The 22,841-nt window shown below is 41.0% G+C and overlaps 1 protein-coding gene across 4 annotated transcripts in view; it reads right to left on the bottom strand.

The window, feature by feature from the left end:
- Positions 1 to 22,841, bottom strand: part of LOC126481027 (titin) — an 804,028-nt gene that overhangs the window by 85,464 nt on the left and 695,723 nt on the right. For 3 of the 4 annotated variants that reach the window (XM_050104492.1, XM_050104490.1, XM_050104489.1), the window contains 2 exons: positions 19,086 to 19,280; positions 7,253 to 7,726 (listed from right to left, as the gene is read on the bottom strand). In XM_050104492.1, the coding sequence (XP_049960449.1) occupies positions 7,253 to 7,726; positions 19,086 to 19,280 (669 nt within the window). The remainder of the gene's footprint in view (positions 1 to 7,252; positions 7,727 to 19,085; positions 19,281 to 22,841) is intronic. The other variant, XM_050104491.1, reaches the window with a different exon arrangement.

The following is a 22,841-nucleotide window of genomic DNA, read 5'->3' as shown; positions in this document are numbered from 1 at the left end:
ATGAATAGCCAACAGGAAAGTGTCATACAATCACAATGTAAATATTCTGAACCAACAACAAATGTCACCCGCTAAAGGTCAAATCAGAAAGACAGCAAAAATTTAAGAACTGAGTCCATTGATCTAATCCAAGTCCCTAATGTATGTCTGCCTATGAATAAATTTCATGTGAGCATATATCACTTCTGGCCAATTTCCCAACTCCAGTAGTAATAGTGATACAAATATCAATCTACCAACAGTGTGAAGCTATTAGAAAAGGCCTGCTTCTAACAGTCATATTAACTGTGGAGGACCTGATCAAAACGGTCTGAGGCTGATTAAGTTTGTAGGCCTGAAATGTGAAATGAAATGTAATTTTGATAATTTCTGTGATGAATACACATTCCTCATTTGATAGCGATAATTAGTGCTCTGGACCCGATGCGATCCCTATAAGATTCCATACATAATTTCCAGCTGAGTTAGCCACTCTTTTAATCTTAATGTACTATAGATCCCTCTACAAAAAACTGTGTCCAGTAGTTTGAGGAAGAAGAATGTCAGATCCATCTACAAGAAGGTTAGCAGAAATGATTTCAGAAACTATCATCAAATATCTTTAATATCCATCTGTTGCAGAATTTTAGAACATATTTTGACATCAAATTTAATTTGGTATCTTCAATAGAATGACCTCCTCTGTGCCAACTAGAATGGATTCTTAAATCGCTGGTCATGCAAAGCATAACCCACACTTATATCACACGGGATCCTGAAAGCCATGGATCAAGGCAATCAGGCAGAAACAATATTTCCTGAATTGTGAATTGCTTGAGACTCAGAACCACAGTAACACTTATTCATGAAAAGAAAATCATGTGAGGGTGTTAAATGGAATTTGTGACTTGACCCAGAATTTCTTGGTATGGAGGACACAGCCTGTTTTCTGGGATGATGTAGAAACAAATACACCGTGCCCCAAGGAAATGTGTTGGGACCCTTGGTGTTCATGTTGTATATTAATGACCTGGAAGACAATATTAAAAGTAGCCTGAGATGTTTTGCGTGTGATGTAGTGATCTATAATGAATACTATACAGAAGAAAGCTCCACAAATATAATCAGACTGTAATAAGATCTGAAAGTGGTGTGAAGAACAACAAAAGGCTTTACATGTTCAGAAAAGTAAAATTGTGGTCTTAAAAAACATTGTATCTTATGACTACAATATCAGTGAGTCACATGAGTCACAACTGGAACAAGTCAGCTCAAATAAATATTGGGTGTAACAGTTTATGAGAATATGAAATACCTGATCAATTAGGCTCAGTTGTACTTAAAGCATTTGGGTGACTTTGATTCTTTGGTGAGATACTGGAAAAACACAATGTGCCTACAAAGGAGATTACTTACAAAATACTCATATTGTTCGGAAACCACGCAGCAAAAAGCAGAATTATTGAGTTATCGGTAAGCACACACGAAAGAAACAAAACTTACTAGCTTTTGCTGTTATTCTTTGACAAGCTAGAGTAAAATATACAAATACATATATACACTCACATTCATGCGTAGACACGCCTAAGCTCTTACATGGTGCCAGACAGACTAACAGTGCCAATTCTGTTTTGCAGCAGGCTGACTGGCTGTGGTTGGTGTAGTGTCAGATGGGGTGGGTAGAGGGAGAGGGAAGTAGGAAGTAGGGAGAGGGACGGGGGGTTGGTGGTTAGTGGCTTGGAGGTGGGCGATTGGTTTGCCAGCCAAGAACGTGTGAGGGAGGGGTGGCAGGTATATTGGCTAGCACGATAGTAGTGTCTGGTGGAAAGTGGTACTTGCTGAAGGTGACACTGGGATGTGAATTGCGAGATGCGACAGGACGGAGGAAGGGAAACAGTTGGGTGGAGGGTGCAGGGACAGTGGGTTACCTCAGATCAAGGCCAGCAAGGTTACAGGAGTGGTGGAAATGTTGTAAGGATAACTCTCTTCTGGGTAGTTAAGAGGAGCTGGTGATGGAAGGGAGGATCCAGATGGCTCAGGGTGTGAAGCAGCCATTGAAACTGAGTATGTTGTGCTCAGCCGCATGTTGTATCACTAGATGGTTGTCTTTGTTCTTCACAACAGTTTGATGTTGGCTATTCATTCTGGTAGACAGCTGGATGATTGTCACATCAACATACAAAGCTGTGTAGTGATTGTAGCAGAGTTGGTATATGACATGGCAACTATCACAGGTGGCCTCTGCGACAGGACTGGAGTAAGACACTCTGTTTGGATGGATTGGGCAGGCCTTGCACCTTGTCTGCCAGAGGGATATGATCCCTACGGCAAGGGGCTGGGACTGGGAGTGTAGGGATGGACTAGGATAAATATGTTGGTTGAATGGGTGATGGAATAAAGCTTTAGGAGGGATTGGAAGGATCTTGGATAGGATGTCCCTCATTTTAGGGTAGGATGAGAGGTAATCAGAGCCATCATGAAGAATATGGTTCAGTCATTACAGTCTAGGGTGTTACTGGGTGGCGAGGGGAATGCTCCTTTGTAGCTGATTCTTGGGAGTGGTGGGAGAATTGGGACTGTGTGAAGATGCGGCATGGGAAATCTGTTTGTGGACTTGGTTTTTAGGGTATTTCCTGTCTGTGAAGGCCTTTGGGAGGCTTTCAGAATGTTAGTGAAGGGAGTTCTTGTCACTGCAGACATATCGTCAATGGTTGGCTAGGCTATATGGGAGGAACTTCTTGGTACGGAAGGGACAGCAGCTGTCGAAATGCAGGTACTGGTACTGTTGGTGGTTAGTGGGTTTAATATAGACAGAGGTGTGACTGGAACCATGTCATATACCAAGTCTGCTGCAAACTTTGCTCAGCATTTTATGTCGGTATGGCTACCTACCAGCAGTCCACCAGGCAACTTGGAGACATGCTCAAGCTCAATGGCTACTTCAAAAACCTAGCCATCTGGACCCTTCCCTCCACAACCAGCTTAACTACTTCCATAATCATTGTGGCCTCAATCTCTGGTAACTCATTGTCCCTTCATCGTCCACCCGACAGTTTTTCTTTTCTCTCCTGTAACCTCCTCCCAATTCACATCCCCAAGTCGAGTCGCCTTCAGTGTGTGCCACTTTCCACCGGCCACTACAATCGTGCCAGCCCATGTACCTGCCATCCCTCCCTCCCGCATTCCTAGCCAGCAAACTAGCTGCCTCCTCCTGAGCTGCTAGCCCCTAGTCCATCTCCCTGTTTACTACCTGCCTCTCCCTCTACCCAAACCACCTGCCCTACCCCAAACACAACCAGTCCACTTGCTGCAAAAGAAAATTGACATTATTAGTCTGTCCGGCACCATGTTGGGGCAGAGGCATGTCAATGCACGAGTGTGTATGTCTGTTTGTTTATTTTACACTACCTCGACAAAGGATAACTCCGAAAGCTAGCAAGTTTTCTTTCTTTTGTGTGTGTCTATCGATAACTCAATTGTTCTGCTCTTCGGTATTAGGTCTCCTTTAATCGTAAAGTAGTTATAAAATACTAATAAGACCCATCCTAAATATTGCTGTGCATATGGGACCCGTTCCAAATAGGACAGAGGATACTGAGTATATGCAAAGAAGAGTAAAATGAATGGTGAAAAGTTTGTCTGAGCTAGAGGGGAGAATCACGAAAGTGCTGAAAAACCTGAACTGGTAGATGCTACTTACAAAGTAGCCTACTTACGAAGTAACAAGAACCATGATTAACTGAAGCATCTATGAGTATACTAGAGCTGCCAACACACAGCTCCTGTAGGGACAACAAAGACTAGATTACATTAATTACAGTATGCTTAAAGGCATTAAGCAACAATTTTTGCTGAACTTTATGAGTGAATAGAAAGGGATAAAACTCTAAAATGTGGTACTATGGGAAATAATATCTACCATGTATATCACAGTGGTATATAGAATATGAAAGAAGTTTGTATACCTGGAAGAATTCTGGAGATACTAAAAGGTATCAGATAGATTATATAATGGTAAGACAGAGATTTAGGAACCAGGTTTTAAACTGTAAGACATTTCCAGGGGCAGATGTGGATTCTGACCACAATCTATTGGTTATGAACTGCAGATTGAAACTGAATAAACTGCAAAAAGGTGGGAATTTAAGGAGATGGAACCTGGATAAACTGAAAGACCCAGGGGTTGTAGAGAGTTTCAGGGAGAGCATAAGGGAACAATTGACAGGAATGGGGGAAAGAAATACAGTAGAAGAAGAATGGGTAGCTCTGAGGGATGAACTAGTGAAGGCAGCAGAGGATCAAGTAGGTAAAAAGACGAGGGCTAATAGAAATCCTTAGGTAACAGAAGAAATATTGAATTTAATTGATGGAAGGAGAAAATATAAAAATGCAGTAAATGAAGCAGGCAAAAAGGAATACAAACGTCTCAAAAATGAGATCGACAGGAAGTGCAAAATGGCTAAGCAGGGATGGCTAGAGGACAAATGTAAGGATGTAGAGGCTTGTCTCACTAGGGGTAAGATAGATACTGCCTACAGGAAAATTAAAGAGACCTTTGGAGAGAAGAGAACCACTTGTATGAATATCAAGAGCTCAGATGGCAACCCAGTTCTAAGCAAAGAAGGGAAGGCAGAAAGGTGGAAGGAGTATATAGAGAGTTTATACAAGGGCAATGTACTTGAGGACAATATTATGGAAATGGAAGAGGATGTAGATGAAGATGAAATGGGAGATAAGATACTGTGTGAAGAGTTTGACAGAGCACTGAAAGACCTGAGTCGAAACAAGGCCCCGGGAGTAGACAACATTCCATTAGAACTACTGATGGCCTTGGGAGAGCCAGTCATGACAAAACTCTACCATCTGGTGAGCAAGATGTATGAGACAGGCGAAATACCCTCAGACTTCAAGAAGAATATAATAATTCCAATCCCAAAGAAAGCAGGTGTTGACAGATGTGAAAATTACTGAACTATCAGTTTAACAAGTCACAGCTGCAAAATACTAACGCGAATTCTTTACAGATGAATGGAAAAACTGGTAGAAGCGGACGTCGGGGAAGATCAGTTTGGATTCCATAGAAGTGTTGGAACACGTGAGGCAATACTAACCTTACGACTTATCTTAGAAGAAAGTTTAAGAAAAGGCAAACCTACGTTTCTAGCATTTGTAGACTTAGAGAAAGCTTTTGACAACATTAACTGGAATACTCTCTTTCAAATTCTGAAGGTGGCAGGGGTAAAATACAGGGAGCGAAAGGCTATTTACAATTTGTACAGAAACCAGATGGCAGTTGTAAGGGTCGAGGGACATGAAAGGGAAGCAGTGGTTGGGAAGGGAGTGAGACAGGGTTGTAGCCTGTCCCCGATGTTATTCAATCTGTATACTGAGCAAGCAGTAAAGGAAACAAAAGAAAAATTCGGAGTAGGTATTAAAATTCATGGAGAAGAAGTAAAAACTTTGAGGTTCGCCGATGACATTGTAATTCTGTCAGAGACAGCAAAGGACTTGGAAGAGCAGTTGAACGGAATGGACAGTGTCTTGAAAGGAGGATATAAGATGAACATCAACAAAAGCAAAACGAGGATAATGGAATGTAGTCAAATTAAATCGGGTGATGCTGAGGGGATTAGATTAGGAAATGAGACACTTAAAGTAGTAAAGGAGTTTTGCTATTTAGGGAGTAAAATAACTGATGATGGTCGAAGTAGAGAGGATATAAAATGTAGACTGGCAATGGCAAGGAAATCGTTTCTGAAGAAGAGAAATTTGTTAACATCGAGTATAGATTTAAGTGTCAGGAAATCGTTTCTGAATGTATTTGTATGGAGTGTAGCCATGTATGGAAGTGAAATATGGACGATAACCAGTTTGGACAAGAAGAGAATAGAAGCTTTCGAAATGTGGTGCTACAGAAGAATGCTGAAGATAAGGTGGGTAGATCATGTAACTAATGAGGAGGTATTGAATAGGATTGGGGAGAAGAGAAGTTTGTGGCACAACTTGACTAGAAGAAGGGATCGGTTGGTAGGACATGTTTTGAGGCATCAAGGGATCACAAATTTAGCATTGGAGGGCAGCGTGGAGGGTAAAAATCGTGGAGGGAGACCAAGAGATCAATACACTAAGCAGATTCAGAAGGATGTAGGTTGCAGTAGGTACTGGGAGATGATGAAGCTTGCACTGGATAGAGTAGCATGGAGAGCTGCATCAAACCAGTCTCAGGACTGAAGACCACAACAACAACAACAATATAGAATATAAATGAAAGTTGATTTAGTTGCTATATATACACAAACCAGGATCATCTGTCTCTCTCGTTTCTTTCCATGAGCAAACATTTTTCATTTTCTCTGAATTAACCACAAAAACCTTTAGGCCTACATATTTCTAAAAGAAAGCAACACATTGGTCAGTTTACAATTTAAGCATCCTTATTTCTAGATAGTGTGTAGGTTAGTTTATAATTTAAGCATTGCATTTGCTAATTTCAGTTAAGACATTAGAGTTTTAGTAAACTGGAGTTAGAAGAGTGTAATGTGACATTTGTTAATGATTGCAGCAAACAACTGAAAGAGTTAAACACTTAATAATCTACTGGATAACATTTCAGTCATACTCAGCTTTCTAAGGCAAAACAGTTGAATTTAGATGGCTTGCTGCTCTTTATTACAACAGAAACATCCGCAGACTTTATTGCACTATTCAACATTTTGTATAGCCGAAAATTGTGTTATTTTGTCACAATTTAACAATGAAAATACTTGTGTCCTCACACAGTAACACAGACAGAAAAGAATGAAAGTCACTACACTACCCAAAATGAACATACCTAAACATTAATCAGATGTGAAATAAACAATTAAGTAAAACAGTGCTATTGTTAATGTCTATAAGAAGGTTTTATTATGAGCATAGGTATGATATACAACATGCCAACAACATATAAACAACCGACATGAAAAGTATTAAAAGGCCGGAAAATAGTTGTTTCAAAAATGTAAATTATGATGGAGAACTGCAATAATGTGATTAAAAAGTGTTGATTGTGAAAATGATATTTAAAGGAAACAGATATAACAGAAATGAAACCTGTGACTAACAACCAATGAAGTTCAAATACAAAAAAGGTTGTGGGAAAATTGGAAAGAGAAATGGAAATTTAGCCTTGAAGCATCTAACTATACACAGAGCACAGAAGTAAAGCCAATGAATGACACACACAGGTCACGTCACACAGTATGACACAAAAACATACACCAGACGTGAGTACCTGCTGATGCATCCCCAACATGGTGGGGAGAAAGGCTCGGCAGGCTGGGCGACAGTGACACGGGGCTGGGTGTGTCAGCCGTGCTCCCACTGCCGGCAGGAATTTGAATGTGCACCGGAAGTGCAGAAGACTGAGGTAACAGACGGCGGCGTTGAGCCCCTGACTCGCATTCTGCTTCTGACATCTCACTCTCTGATGCTCCGGGGTCCCATTTCACTGCTTTAGAATGGACAAACTTCCGTGGTCGAAACTGTGGTGTTACAGTCTTGGGTGTCTGTGTTTCCTTTTGTCCATCTGTTCTTTCATGGATTACAGGTACATCAATGTCACCAGGTTGTTTTCCTGCAGCTTTCAGCTTTGGTTCATGACTTTCTTTCTTCCCTCCTCCTTCTCCAGGGAGTACAATACCAAACTCATAGCCAAAGTCATATTTAAAGTATATTAATCCTGTATCAGGATCTATATGTTTAGTACCTAAGCACAAATGTAAAATGATTTTGGAATTACTACAGTTTCATTTGGAAAAATGTATAGATGTGCTAAAAAATAATTCAGTAGTTGATGATAAAATAGAATGTTACATTGTATAGTGACTTTCCTTCTCCGAAAAATTTCTCATGTAGGAGTATCTTAGTTTTGTTCCATCTTGTTATTAGTTTTGTTGAAGTTTGTAATATTAGTGAGACTTTTAACTCAATTAATGACAATTTCCATTATTAAGTACCAAAATGTGATAAAGCATGCCAAAAATAACATAACACAATATCACTTATCATTTAGGTATCTGAACAGCTTTATTCTATAGCCAAAACAAATTAATGCAGACAGGGAGGGCGCAGTACAACAATTACAACACATATGGTTTTAAAACGGAGAAGGAACATCTTACATGTACTTTCATTCTGTAATGAAATGTGCACTGATTTGAAACTTCATGGCACATAACAACCATATGCCACACTCGGGATTGAACCTGTACCCTTTGCAGGCATACACTCTACCGACAGAGCTACAGAGGTACGACTCATAACCCATTCTCAGAGCTTTACTTCCACCATTACCTCCCTCCCCTATCTTCCAAATGTCACAGAAGTTCTGCATACCTTGCAGAACAAGTGCTCCAAGAACAAAAGAGTTTTCAGAGGAACTTCTTAGTTTGCAAATTAGGAGAGAGAGGTACCAGCAGAAGTAAACCTTGTGAGTAGTGTCCAGATACCTCAGTTGGTAGGGTATTTGTCTGCTAAAGGCAAAGGTGCTGGATTCTAGTCTCGGTTCAGCACATTGTTTTAATTTGCCAGGTAGTTTCAAGACATGTCCTCTTTATGGTAACAGCTAATGGACATCTACCAATGTAAACAGTAAACAAATAATCTATAATTGTCCAGAATTAATAAACGATGACTGTATGACTACTCTGCTGCAAAAATAAAATTAAAAGTCAGGAATGTCTCACTTATTTCTGATTGTAGCAGGGTAAGGATGTCAAGGTGGGAGAAAAATTTCTTGAACTCACATTGCAACAGAACGATCAATTTGTTGGTCTAAAAGAACCTAAACAGATTGAACCCCAGGTCAGGGGAGACTAACTGGACAGGGTGAGAAGGAAAGACTGATTGTTGGAGACTGCACAGGAAGGGATTTGAAAACCTGAGAGCTTAAAGCTGGAAGGTAGGGTAATAGGGAAGACAGAAATTATTGCCAAAACATCATGCATGAGTTAATATGAGCGAAAATCTAAGTGAATTTATGTGATAAAGGTGGGAGGGGGATGGTGAGAAACAGACAGGTCAGAAAATGAAAGATGTAGAAAACTAAAAGGAAGTGAAGAAAGCAATTGGTATTGTGAAGAAATACTGAGTCTGAAGAAAGTAACAAAAATTAAGGTCAGGTTGGTGGCAAGAACCAAGGACATGTTGTAGCACCAGTTCCCCACATGTGGAGTTCAGAGAAACTGGCATCTGGGTGAAGAATCCTGATGGCATGTATGATGAAACATGTGCCGAGGTTATGACTGTCATGTTGCAGAGGATGCTCTGAAGGATATTGTGTGTTGCCAATATACACCCTCTTCGTATTCCCATTCATCCCAGCTGCTAACTCGGTGGTAGTCATGACGATGCAAAAGGCCGAACAGTGTTTACATAACAGCTGGTGCACAACATGTGTCATTTCACAGGTGGCTCTCCCATTGATAGTACATGTTTTGCCAATTACAGGGCTGGTATATATGGTGATAGGAGGGTGTATAGGGCAAGTCTTACATTGGCGACAGTCACAGGAGTAGGAGCTATAGATGGAGTAGAGAGATGGGTGCAGAAGGAGCATAGGGTCTGACAAGGATAAGATGCAACTGGGAGGGAAAAGAAAAGCTTTTCTAGGTGTGCTAGCCAAGATGTCTGACAGGATGAACCTCATGTCAGGGCATGATTTTAGGAAGTCATATCCTTGTCAAGGTAGCTTAATAATACATTCAAGATGAGGACAATACTGAGTGACAAGTGGTGTATCTCCTAAGTTGGTTTTTGGAGGGATCAGCAGTACAAGGACTGTATGTGATGGCCCAGGAAATCTGCTTTTGAACTACGCTCATGGGGTAATTATGACCAGTGAAGACTGAGGTGAGAACGGTGGTATATTTGCTCTTAGTGTCTGCATCCAAACAAATATGTTTGTCTCAAATGCCAAGGATGTATGGGAGGGAACGTTTGACATGGAAAGGATAGCAACTGTCAAAATGTAGTACTGTTGTTTGTCATTAGGTTTAATGTGGACAGGAGTGTGTAGCTGACCTTCAGTGAGGATACAATCAACGTCATGAAAGTGGCAAGGGATCTGGAATAGGACTATGTGAAATTTAATTGGGAGAATGTATTTAGAGCTTCCAAGAACTTAAACAGGCCAATCTCTTCATGAGTCCAGATGACAAAGAAGTCTTCAATGTACCAAACCCAAACCAGGTGCTGAAGGCTTATGGATCCCAGGTAAGTCCCCTTCCAAGCAACCCATGAAAAGGTTGACATAGGACGGAGCCATCATGGTACCAATGGCTGTATCCGTGATCTGTTTGTATGTCTGCCCCTCAAAGGTAAAGTAGACATGGGTAAGTACAAAACTGATTAATGTGAGCAGAAAGGATGTCATAGGTTCGGAATCATATGGGTTGTGACTTAGGATATGTTCAGCAGCAGACAGACCACATACAAGGGGGATGTTGATACAGAGGGAGCTGGCATCAATGATGACAAGCAAGGTATGTGGTGGGAATGAGACTGGCATTGATCCAGGAAATGGTTGGAGTTGGTAATATATGAGGGAAGTCTTTCACATACAACGCATCTAGCTTTTCGTTCTTACTAACTCATGCACAATGTTTTGGCAGTAATCTTCATCTTGCATATTACTCTATCTTCCAGGTTTAAGCTCTCAGTTTATCAAATCCTTTCCGGTGCAGTCTTTCCTTCTCACCATGTCCGGTAAGTCTTCCCTGACCTGAAGTTCTCGGTGACTTTCCTGAACTCTACCCCTTTTTCTAAACCTAACCAGTCCTTTCCCTTCACCCAGTTCCTTCACCTTCAACCAGTTTGCGAGAACACAGACCTACTTGCTCCAAAAGCTTGCGAGTGTGTGTGTGTGTGTGTGTGTGTGTGTGTGTGTGAGAGAGAGAGAGAGAGAGAGAGAGAGAGAGAGAGATTAGGTCAAGGTTGGATGCCCTGTCAAGAGTTTCATAAATGGCAAAAAACGGTTTTCACTTGGAGAAAGACTTTGATATTATCCTGTTCTGGAAGCTTAACTGTAATCATTCCTCTTAGGCACTCAGTTTATACTGGGGAAAAGAAAGTTCTTAGCTATCTTTCATTGGGTGGGGTTAACACACATGAACATTTATTTAAAATCTTCAGTTAAACACATCAGTGTTGGTCCTGTACGTTTTCTAATGTCATATATCCACCTTCCATAACATTTTCTCTCTCTCTCTCTCTGTCTTGGACTCCAGCGAGAGCTTCCTTGGTCCATCTATCAATGACTCCCTGGTTACTCCACTCACCTTCATTCCATTTTCATTATAGAATAGATACAAATACATCCTCCACTTCAGTAAGTCAGCCAGTCACCAAGTAACCCCAAATTTTTGGACATTTTTTACATTAAAAGTTTATGTCTCACTGCCTGCCAAAACTGGCAATTTCAGACACACAGTAAACTTAATTTTTAAAGCTCTGCTTAGTTTACTAAAAGCACTACAGGTCATTTACACTATTCAGATCATTTACTGTGCAGTCCTCACAGTCATTGTTTTCCACTACTCTAAATATCAACAGCCATCAGCTGGTTCTTTCATTACATTGTTAATGTGTAAAAATTTGTGTACCCACTGTAGATAATTCTGGTGTTATCAATTATTTTCAGGTCTACTTTAAGACTTCCTCCTTTAACTTCTTTCATTAGTAGTAGAAGTTTATTTGCACTTAACACAAACAGTACTAGGTCATCAACTATTTTCAAAGAACACATGTTCCATCTTCATTTTTCCAGTTTGAGAATCTAAATTCTTCCCCAAAAGCCACTGGGAATAGCTTTTGTGATATGGTATCTAGCTATGTGATCCCTCTTCAAATCAAAATACCTCACTACTGTGATGGATCTATAGCACTGATGTACGTATTATTTAGTATACCGTTATAATAGAGGGAAACATTCCACGTAAGGAGTCATCCCAATCCCGGGAGCGGAAAGACTTACCTTAGGGGGAAAAAAGGACGGGTATACACTCACATACACACACACATATCCATCCACACATATACAGACACAAGCAGACATATTTAAAGACAAAGAGTTTGGGCAGAGATGTCAGTCGAGGCAGAAGTGCAGAGGCAAAGACGTTGTTGAATGACAGGTGAGGTATGAGTGGCGGCAACTGGAAATTAGCGGAGATTGAGGCCTGGTGGATAACGGGAAGAGAGGATATATTGAAGAGCAAGTTCCCATCTCCAGAGTTCAGATAGGTTGGTGTTAGTGGGAAGTATCCAGATAACCCGGACGGTGTAACACTGTGCCAAGATGTGCTGGCTGTGCACCAAGGCATGTTTAGTCACAGGGTGATCCTCATTACCAACAAACACTGTGTGCCTGTGTCCATTCATGCGAATGGACAGTTTGTTGCTGGTCATTCCCACATAGAATGCGTCACAGTGTAGGCAGGTCAGCTGGTAAATCACGTGGGTGCTTTCACACGTGGCTCTGCCTTTGTTCGTATACACCTTCCGGGTTACAGGACTGGAGTAGGTGGTGGTGGGAGGGTGCATGGCAAGGTTTTACACCAGAGGCGGTTACAAGGGTAGGAGCCAGAGGGTAGGGAAGGTGGTTTGGGGATTTCATAGGGATGAACTAAGAGGTTACGAAGGGTTTCTCCTGGTTTCCCACCACCGGAAAGGCAACTCACTCACCCGTCACAACCTTTCCAGCAAACCTCAACCACCTCTCATTGCACACAAACCCAGTCTCTCCCATCTACTCAGTCTCCCACTTCCAGCTCCACTCCCTCCAAAACCTCAAAATTCCAATCAACACAATCTGGCACCACAACACCCTAATTCAGTAGTTAACCTTTCCTCCAAACCTCTCTAACAATCCGAAACCTCTGTCCTATCCAAAGGCCTCACCTTCAGCCCCACTCCCAGATTCAACCAAACAGCCCTCGTCAAAGATTTACTGTCCTACACTCGTACTCTCTGATGGAAGTATCACTTTGCCATGAAGAAAAATGATCCTAATCCTACCCCTAATGATCCAACTCCCCAAGACACTATCCAAATTGAACCCTGCCTGGAACAGTTCCGTCCTCCGTCACAGCGGGACCCACCTCCTCTTCCTCAAAATCACCCTCTCCAAACCTTCCAGGAATTTCTGACTTCCAGCCTTGCCTCTCAATCCTTCTTAAAAAACCTTAATCCTACTCCCAACATCACCACTGCTGAAGCCCAGGCTATCCGTGATCTGAAGGCTGACCGGTCCATCGTCATTCTTCCGGCGGACAAGGGTTCCACGACCGTGGTACTTGATCGTCGGGAGTATGTGGCTGAGGGACTGCGTCAGCTTTCAGACAACACCACATACAAAGTTTGCCAAGGTAATCCCATTCCTGATGTCCAGGTGGAGCTTCAAGGAATCCTCAGAACCTTAGGCCCCCTACAAAACCTTTCACCTGACTCCATCAACCACCTGACCCCACCGACACCCCGCACCCCTACCTTCTACCTTCTTCCTAAAATTCACAAACCCAATAATCCCGGCCGCCCCATTGTAGCTGGTTACCAAGCCCCCACAGAACGTATCTCTGCCTACATAGATCAACACCTTCAACCCATTATGTGCAGTCTCCCATCCTTCATCAAAGACACCAACCACTTTCTCAAACGCCTGGAATCCTTACCCAATCCGTTACCCCCAGAAACCATCCTTGTAACCATTGATGCCACTTCCTTATACACAAATATCCCGCACGTCCAGGGCCTCGCTGCGATGGAGCATTTCCTTTCACGCCGATCACCTGCCACCCTACCTAAAACCTCTTTCCTCATTACCTTAGCCAGCTTCATCCCGACCCACAACTTCTTCACTTTTGAAGGCCAGACATACCAACAATTAAAGGGAACAGCCATGGGTACCAGGATGGCCCCTTCGTACGCCAACCTATTCATGGGTCGCTTAGAGGAAGCCTTCTTGGTTACCCAGGCCTGCCAACCCAAAGTTTGGTACAGATTTATTGATGACATCTTCATGATCTGGACTCACAGTGAAGAAGAACTCCAGAATTTCCTCTCCAACCTCAACTCCTTTGGTTCCATCAGATTCACCTGGTCCTACTCCAAATCCCATGCTACTTTCCTTGATGTTGACCTCCACCTGTCCAATGGCCAGCTTCACACGTCCGTCCACATCAAACCCATCAACAAGCAACAGTACCTCCATTATGACAGCTGCCACCCATTCCACATCAAACGGTCCCTTCCCTACAGCCTAGGTCTTCGTGGCAAACGAATCTGCTCCAGTCCAGAATCCCTGAAGCATTACACCAACAACCTGACAACAGCTTCCGCATCCCGCAACTACCCTCCCGACCTGGTACAGAAGCAAATAACCAGAGCCACTTCCTCATCCTCTCAAACCCAGAACCTCCCACAGAAGAATCACAAAAGTGCCCCACTTGTGACAGGATACTTTCCGGGACTGGATCAGATTCTGAATGTGGCTCTCCAGCAGGGATACGACTTCCTCAAATCCTGCCCTGAAATGAGATCCATCCTTCATGAAATCCTCCCTACTCCACCAAGAGTGTCTTTCCACCGTCCACCTAACCTTTGTAACCTCTTAGTTCATCCCTATGAAATCCCCAAACCACCTTCCCTACCCTCTAGCTCCTACCCTTGTAACTGCCCCCGGTGTAAAACCTGTCCCATGCACCCTCCCACCACCACCTACTCCAGTCCTGTAACCCGGAAGGTGTACACGATCAAAGGCAGAGCCAAGTGTGAAAGCACCCACGTGATCTACCAACTGACCTGCCTACACTGTGACGCATTCTATGTGGGAATGACCAGCAACAAACTGTCCATTCGCATGAATGGACACAGGCAGACAGTGTTTATTGGTAATGAGGATCACCCTGTGGCTAAACATGCCTTGGTGCACGGCCAGCACATCTTGGCACAGTGTTACACCGTCCGGGTTATCTGGATACTTCCCACTAACACCAACCTATCCAACTCCGGAGATGGGAACTTGCTCTTCAATATATCCTCTCTTCCCGTTATCCACCAGGCCTCAATCTCCACTAATTTCAAGTTGCCGCCACTCATACCTCACCTGTCATTCAACAACATCTTTGCCTCTGCACTTCTGCCTCGACTGACATCTCTGCCCAAACTCTTTGTCTTTAAATATGTCTGCTTGTGTCTGTATATGTGTGGATGGATATGTGTGTGTGTGTGAGTGTATACCTGTCCTTTTTTCCCCCTAAGGTAAGTCTTTCCGCTCCTGGGATTGGGATGACTCCTTAGCCTCTCCCTTAAAACCCACATCCTTTCGTCTTTCCCTCTCCTTCCCTCTTCCCTGATGAGGCAACAGTTTGTTGCGAAAGCTTGAATTTTGTGTGTATGTTTGTGTTTGTTTGTGTGTCTGTCGACCTGCCAGCACTTTCATTTGGTAAGTCACATCATCTTTGTTTTTAGATTTATTTAGTATACCCCTATATACTGAATCAACACCTTGTATCTTAAAGGCTGTTAGCAAAATTTCATTGAAACTGTGGTAATTCTTTCACAAAATACATGAATCCCAAGTAATGTGGTAATTCACACTCACTGTTCAATTCTGTGATTTTGTTCGTGACTTGGAAATGATGCACTGTGCTACATCCACATCCAAAGCCAACTTGTTTGTTTTTTGATTAATGTCCAATGTTTTCTTTAATTCAGTTGTTTGTAATGTGCCAATTTTTGGCATGATTGTGTTCCCACCGTGAGTGTTAAGGTTGATATTGGCCTTGCCAGAGATACTGGGGCGCCGAGTTGGTGGCGAGTGGCCCTCTGGCAACAAGTAGTGGAGGGTTAGAGAGTACTGAGTGAGAAGGACAGAACGGCAGAGTGTTGGGGTCCGGATGGTCCGAATTGTCATTAATAATATTGGCACTCTGTGGTAATTACTGATGGTGAAACAGAGATGCTTCGGAGTTCAACGCTGCTGTGGAACGATAAGCTGTGGGCTCTGCAATTGTATGGACGCAATTTATGCCAAGCTGTGGCCAATGTCGTTTGCGGGTGTTTTGCGACGGCAGATAAACACGACAGTTTGGGTCCAACCTGAACACTCTGTACTGTAGCATGTTCACCCGCAATAAGGATGTCATGATATTGGAGAAGAAAGCAGTGGAATATGGTACGTGTATTAACCTTCAGTGACTTCTACAGTGTTAGTTTACTTAACGTGTGGAGATTGAGCAGTAACTATCACTTTTCAACGAAATTTACGATTGTGTAAAAGTGTGGCCAATGCTGGATGGGCATTGTCATAAAGTTATTATATTTCTTACTTGTGAACACGATTTTCTGTTATCAGGATTACTCATTGGACAGATTTGAAATTGTCAGTTCTGTGCTGTAGTTCAGCGGGTTATAAATACTGCCAATAGACAACTATGCTAACAGTGAGTTTTGGATATGTTTTTATATCTGTGTGTTAAATGAAAGTGAATTTTGAAGTTTGTAAGGTACCTTTATACCATTACGATTCTGTGAGTTTTTATTTGGAAGTGATGTTGTTTGCTACTGTTACTGGTTGATAATTTATTACCTGATTAATCAAAGGAAAAGTTATTTAACCAGTCTTTCTATGAAATGTTTTAAGTCTTGTTTTTCAGTGAACTATTATTAATAAATTACATAAGTATTGTTGTGAAAGCAGTTATTGAAGGCACCCATCTCCATGGCCAGTTGGCAACGGGCATTGATGGAACATTAGGGGACTAGAGGATGTTTGTTAAGCTCTGGCAATGCTAATCCCATTGTTTGTTGTTGTTGTTGTTGTTGTTGAAGTGTCTAGTCGCCCCTCAACCAAGTACTAGTTCCGCACATAATCTTACTGAATATCTCATACATTTTGGAGAGAAATCTGACAGGTCTATTCTTAGTCTTCCTGTTTGTGATGCAGAACGATTATATCTTAATTTCTTTGGAATATCTTCATAACCTAGAGCATTTCCTTTCTTAGTACCTCACTTGGCTTTATATACTTAATTCAAAAATGTAATAATCTTTGTTATTAACTATTGCCCACTCTTGTGTAGCTGATTGTTCCAGCTGAGATTTCATTTTCATTTTTTCCCTCCCTCCCTCCTTCGCTCTCTCTCTCTCTCTCTCTCTCTCTATGCTATTGGCATAAATATCCTTGCTAAATAATTGCCTCACTTGTCTACATTTGTGTAACCTTTCTTTGATAATTTAACTGAATCTACTGTACTTTCCTATTCATAAATAAATTCTCAGGATCAACATTTTTTATTTCCTGCCTCCATCTTATGAGTTTATGATCATTTGTAAATAAGTGCTTGAGGATCATTAGTGCTGCACAATTTCTTTATTGTTTAATACAATGTAGTCATTTTCATTTTAGTTCCATTTTTCAGTTTCTAATGAATTAAAATCCCCAACTATCATCTTGCAGTCATGTTTTCTATTGTTTATCAGTTTCTGTACCTTTTCATAATTGTTTCCATAAAAGTCTTCTGTGTACGATGCCACAGCGTATTACTTGCAATATGTTACAGTTCCCTCCAAGCTCGCAAAATGTGACACTCGCTCAACCTAAGCTCCGAGCAGTTTGCCACTCCTTTCAAACTTTCTCTAAAGTATCCCTCTTTTACTCCTGAGGCAGGAACTAGTACTTCTGTGAGCCAAGATTAGCATTTACATTTTCATACATGTCTATTGGCAGTGCTGGAATCTCATCTCCTCGAGGAAAATAGTGGCCAGTCATTCAGTCTGTTTGTAATTTTGTGGTTTTGTCAAGTGAATTTTTCTTTTGACACAAAGACGCTTAAGATAAACACCAGTAATACACTGACGTGGAATAGTGGTGCAAAGATGACACAGGTGTGTTGTATGCGCACCACACTGCCCCTGTCAATTGCAGTCATATAGGAGATCTTATGAGAAGTGGTTGTGCAAGTGGTTTGTGTAACATGAAACACTGTCATGAGCCGGGTATGGTGGTCGGTGCCCAATGGGTCGGAATTTCTATTTCGGCAGTGGCGCAGGAATTTGGTTTCACACATTCAGCCATGTCCAGGGTGTGTTGTGAATGGGTGAATGAGAGTGTCACAGTCCACCACAGATGAACTACTGGCTGTCTAGCCACCCTTGATGACAATGACCATTGAAATCTGAGAGGGATCATCAATAAGGACAGAAAGGCAACAGTGCAATGAATCATGGCTCAATTCAACACAGGAAATGCTACACATGTCTCCCAGAGGACAATCTGTAGGAACATGGGTTCCTTGGGGTATGGGAGCTGGCACTGCACATGGGAGGCCCAGTGTATGGTGCAGACCAAATGAATCGATTGATCCTGCCTGCCAAGAAGGTGCAGGCCAAGGCAGTGGTGTCTCTGTTATGCTCTGGGGTACATTTTTCTATTATGGAATGGGGCCCCTCGTTCTTCTGGAAGGGACTTTGAATGGTCCATTGTATGCTGAGCTCCTGGGGGACCATCTCCACCCATTTTTCGCCTTCCATCATCCTGACAGTTCTGCAGTGTTTCAAGATGATAATGCGTTGCCACATCGCCCACACGTCACCCAGGAATGGTTCCAGCAACATGCAGGGGAGGTTCAAAGACAGAGAAGACCACCCTGGAGCCCAGATGTGAACCCCATGGAAGGCAGGCTCCGTGTCATGGATCCTGCAGCCACAAACAGACCAGAACTGGCTGCTGCTCTGCAAACAATTTGTTGTCAACTGTTTCCGGAGTAGTACCAGGGACTTGTACACTCACTTCCATGGTGTGTCACTGCAATCCGCAGGGGGGCCCCATGCGATATTAGGTGCCTATCCCGTGACGTTTGTTATATCAGTGTATTTCTTTTAAAAATTCTCATGTAGAGTATATTTTAAATACTAAATTTGTGAAACTGGCCAATGAAATTGATTATGAAATTATGTCTAAAATTATTATAAATACACAATCAAATTGTATTTTAAGCATTTCAAATTTTGAGTTATAACAGGGGGAGCGGGTGAAATGAGAAGAAAGGGGAAGATAAGCATTGTCTTACCATACTGGGATGCTCTAGACTCTTCTCTATATGCCTGGGGCTCTTTATCACCATTTGTGACGGCAGGTGTAGCTGGTTTCAGGATAGACTTGTCTGGTTTAGTCACTTTCATATCTGTTATGATATCGTCCACAAACTTTTGTGTTCTGGACTTAAATGTGCTCGTCATTTCACTCATGTGTTTCGATGCAATATCTGGAAGAAGTAAATACTGAAAATTAGCTCCATGATACTAACTTACACTATAGATCATGTGCATTCCAGAGCATGTTGTTTCCAACAAAATTAATGCACACAGTCTTTCATTTATCGCTTTTACAACTGTAACGGTTTTCTACAATACAGCACATACTACATGGCGGAAAATGAAAGAGTGGCAATATCCAAACAAATAAGAGACTGAGTTATTTTGATTTTTGCAGCTCTCAACTGAATTGTTATCTGTAGTATAATTTTTTACATTTACATGAATCTCAAAAATTTATGAGTAAGCAAATGAAAAACTCCATTATGCTCAAACATACACTAACTGTTGGTTCATTTTAGTTAGTTACATGTTTCAAATACCACATTTACAATAAACGTTATGATACAGAAAGTGTCAACTGACCATTCTCTTTAAAAGATTCAGTGCAATTGAATGGCTACAAATTAGCCATTTACAGCCTTGCAATTCATTACTTATTTCTCTTCAATATGTCCTCACCAGCAAAGGAATTGTTAAGGAGGGAGAGCTTCTATCTGAATTGGAAACACCTCTCCGGTGTGGCAGACATTTGCACAGAAATATTAAATTATTGCTGATTTCCAAATTTTCATAGCAGAAAGTTATTCTCGCAGCAAAAATAGCTCAATATAAACATTTTAGGACATGTACACAAAGTTTTTCAGTTTTCATCAGTAAGCACTTATTATTTCTTATTAGTTCAATAAATTAATTATAAGTGGACAATTTTGACAATATAAAACTGCATGAGTTGAGTACTTTTCCAAAGTTTAAGGTTAATCATTTCATATCAGACCTGATAATGACTTTCATAAAAATAGAATTTACTAAATTATCTCTGAAGATGTGTGTCTCTGTTTGGTTTACAGCAGACACTTTTTCTTCCAGAAAAAGGATTAAATATATCTTCTGCTTAAAATAAAGTAGGATGTTATTAAAACAGAGCAACACAAACAGTAATAAGTCCTTGGTCAAATGCTGCAGCATATCAACTATAATTGCTCCATATGCTGGAAATAAAATTACGTTAACAGCCTGTTCACAGTGTAGCGTCTTTTTGTGTTTGGTTTCTTATAACATTATGATAGTCACAAAGGTCTCAGTAAGTCACATGATGCACTGAATGGTGATATTTTATAATTAAAACTGTGATATATGACTGAAAAAATAGTCATCTCAGTAATCATATCATTCATTACCGGTACCTAACTGCTTGTTCTGGCTAAAGAAGCTCTCCACATGTTTAACATCCTGACATATTTCACAAGAATGGCGAATGTTATAATGGGTTTGACTTATCATCATTATTAGTGTCAGTAATCAGTATGAAACATGCAAGCTGTGTAAGGAGGAACAGATGCAGGAGTCACCTGGTGAGAGCAGTAGGATAGTTTGTGTGTACCAAAAGGCTTAGAGTACTGCATCAGAAATTACTATTAACTACAGTTTTCCAGACTGTGTACAACATTCAATTAGAATAACTGACACATACTAGACTAGAATTTTGATGAGGGACTGACACATATTAGACTACAATTTTGATGAGGACTGGGTTGACAGCCTTAGCGAAATTTTCCAATGAAATCATTCTGCTTGGCAGCCTAAAGCAAAATGACATCATTCACATATTAGACCACTACTTTTGAGTTATAAGCATACAGTATGTACACTAATATTTCATCCAGTGTCAACAGGATTTTGAAACAGAAAACAAGTTCAGTCTGCTCTCTCTCAACCACCAAACCATTTCTGTATCGACATATATGAACATGCTCAATGGTCAGCAGCAAAGACACAAGAGAAACATCATAAATTGACAGTGGCTTCAATGTTAGATTAAATCTCTATTGATTTATCTAAACCTAAATGTAACAAAGGTGTTATGAAACATTAGACAATATAATTAGTCTAACAATGGTGCAAATATTACAGCATTCTCTTGGGGCAGTGGTTTAAGCTTGAAAACGTTAACACATCCCCCCCTCCCCCCCCCCCCTGCCTCACACCAGACACACATGGGCACAAAAAGGCACACAAACAGAAAACAAGCAAATGGAAGTACTACAAGAAGAAATTACAAAAATAAAACTGAATATTTTGAAAAATTTTGAAAACTGGTCTCCTAAGCAAGGAACACAACTACAAGAAAACAATAGGGTTGGTGGCCCCCTCCACCTGCCTAATGTATCAAGAGGCTAGTATCCTCATAACAGTAAACATTCTAGTCACAAACACCAATGATGCTTCAGGCGTAGGATTTGATGTATCTATATGCTGGCTAAAGGTATAAAAAGGAATATGGAATTTTTAATGTACTTATATTTGTCATTTGGAATGTTAAAGGGCTAAATAGTAAAAGAAAATTACTTCCAAAACACCTGTAGCTAAGAAAAATCAATATTTCAACTATAACTGAAATTAGGAGGAAGGCACTGGGAATAAAGGACATGTCATTGTGATATATTGGGGCACTTCCCAAAAAGACTGGTCTGTAAAGAGCTTAGGTCTAATGGCAGACAAAAATTGGAATATACAAATTAAATTTATGACTACCTCAGTGAAAGAATTATACCATCAGCCTTTACTGGACAGAGCAGCTATCATTCTGAATTTGGTGTATGTACTAAGTGATGGTAAAGAAGATTCCGGACAATATTACAACCAACTGCACATTGTTATGGTGCTGGAAAAGTACTGGATGGTACACAAATAATGGAAGGACACACTCTGGGATTTGATGTTCAAGAGTGTTCTACCAGTCACTAGAGAGTTAGAAGTACAATTTGGGAGATGTAAGAAATCGGACTTACATAATAGGAGAATCCAGAGGAAGAAGCAGAGGTAATTCAGTACGCCTGTGACAGGGATATTTTTGAGGAATATAGATTGACAGAATTTGGAGACTGCAACGCTTTCATGAAATACTGGTTGGCTTTCATTGGGGAGGAATCCATGGGTTAGGCAGCTTTTCAGGAATAGGATGTCAGGCTGAGATTTGCTAAGGATAGATATGTTCTTTTGAATTAATGTGGGTTGCTGGAGAAGCTATCAACCAGAAATCAAATGCAGCTGTAGGAAGAGGAAATGAATATAATGACATTGAGAATGATCACTGGGGTAAACACTGTAAGAAATGGAGATAAACTTAAGAAGTAACAACTGGAAGTAAAAATGTAAAATACAATATTGAAATCCAACACAGGAAACATAAGAATAAAAATGTGAAATGACCACACATAAATCTGTGAAAAACTATTTGAGAGATTGGGAAACAAAATCAATATGGAAATTACCTTGTGGGTTGTCAGGGTAATTCTCCCATCTGAAAATTTTGTTATGTGGAATCCAGAATCAAGTATCAGTTACAAGAGCAGGAATGTCAACAAGGACTAACACTTCATACTGAAAGAACATACACTCCTGGAAATTGAAATAAGAACACCGTGAATTCATTGTCCCAGGAAGGGGAAACTTTATTGACACATTCCTGTGGTCAGATACATCACATGATCACACTGACAGAACCACAG

The sequence above is a fragment of the Schistocerca serialis genome, chromosome 5 (genome assembly GCF_023864345.2).
Source record: "Schistocerca serialis cubense isolate TAMUIC-IGC-003099 chromosome 5, iqSchSeri2.2, whole genome shotgun sequence".
In the NCBI taxonomy this organism is placed as follows: Eukaryota; Metazoa; Arthropoda; class Insecta; order Orthoptera; family Acrididae; genus Schistocerca; species Schistocerca serialis.
This window is presented reverse-complemented; position numbering and strand designations above follow the sequence as displayed.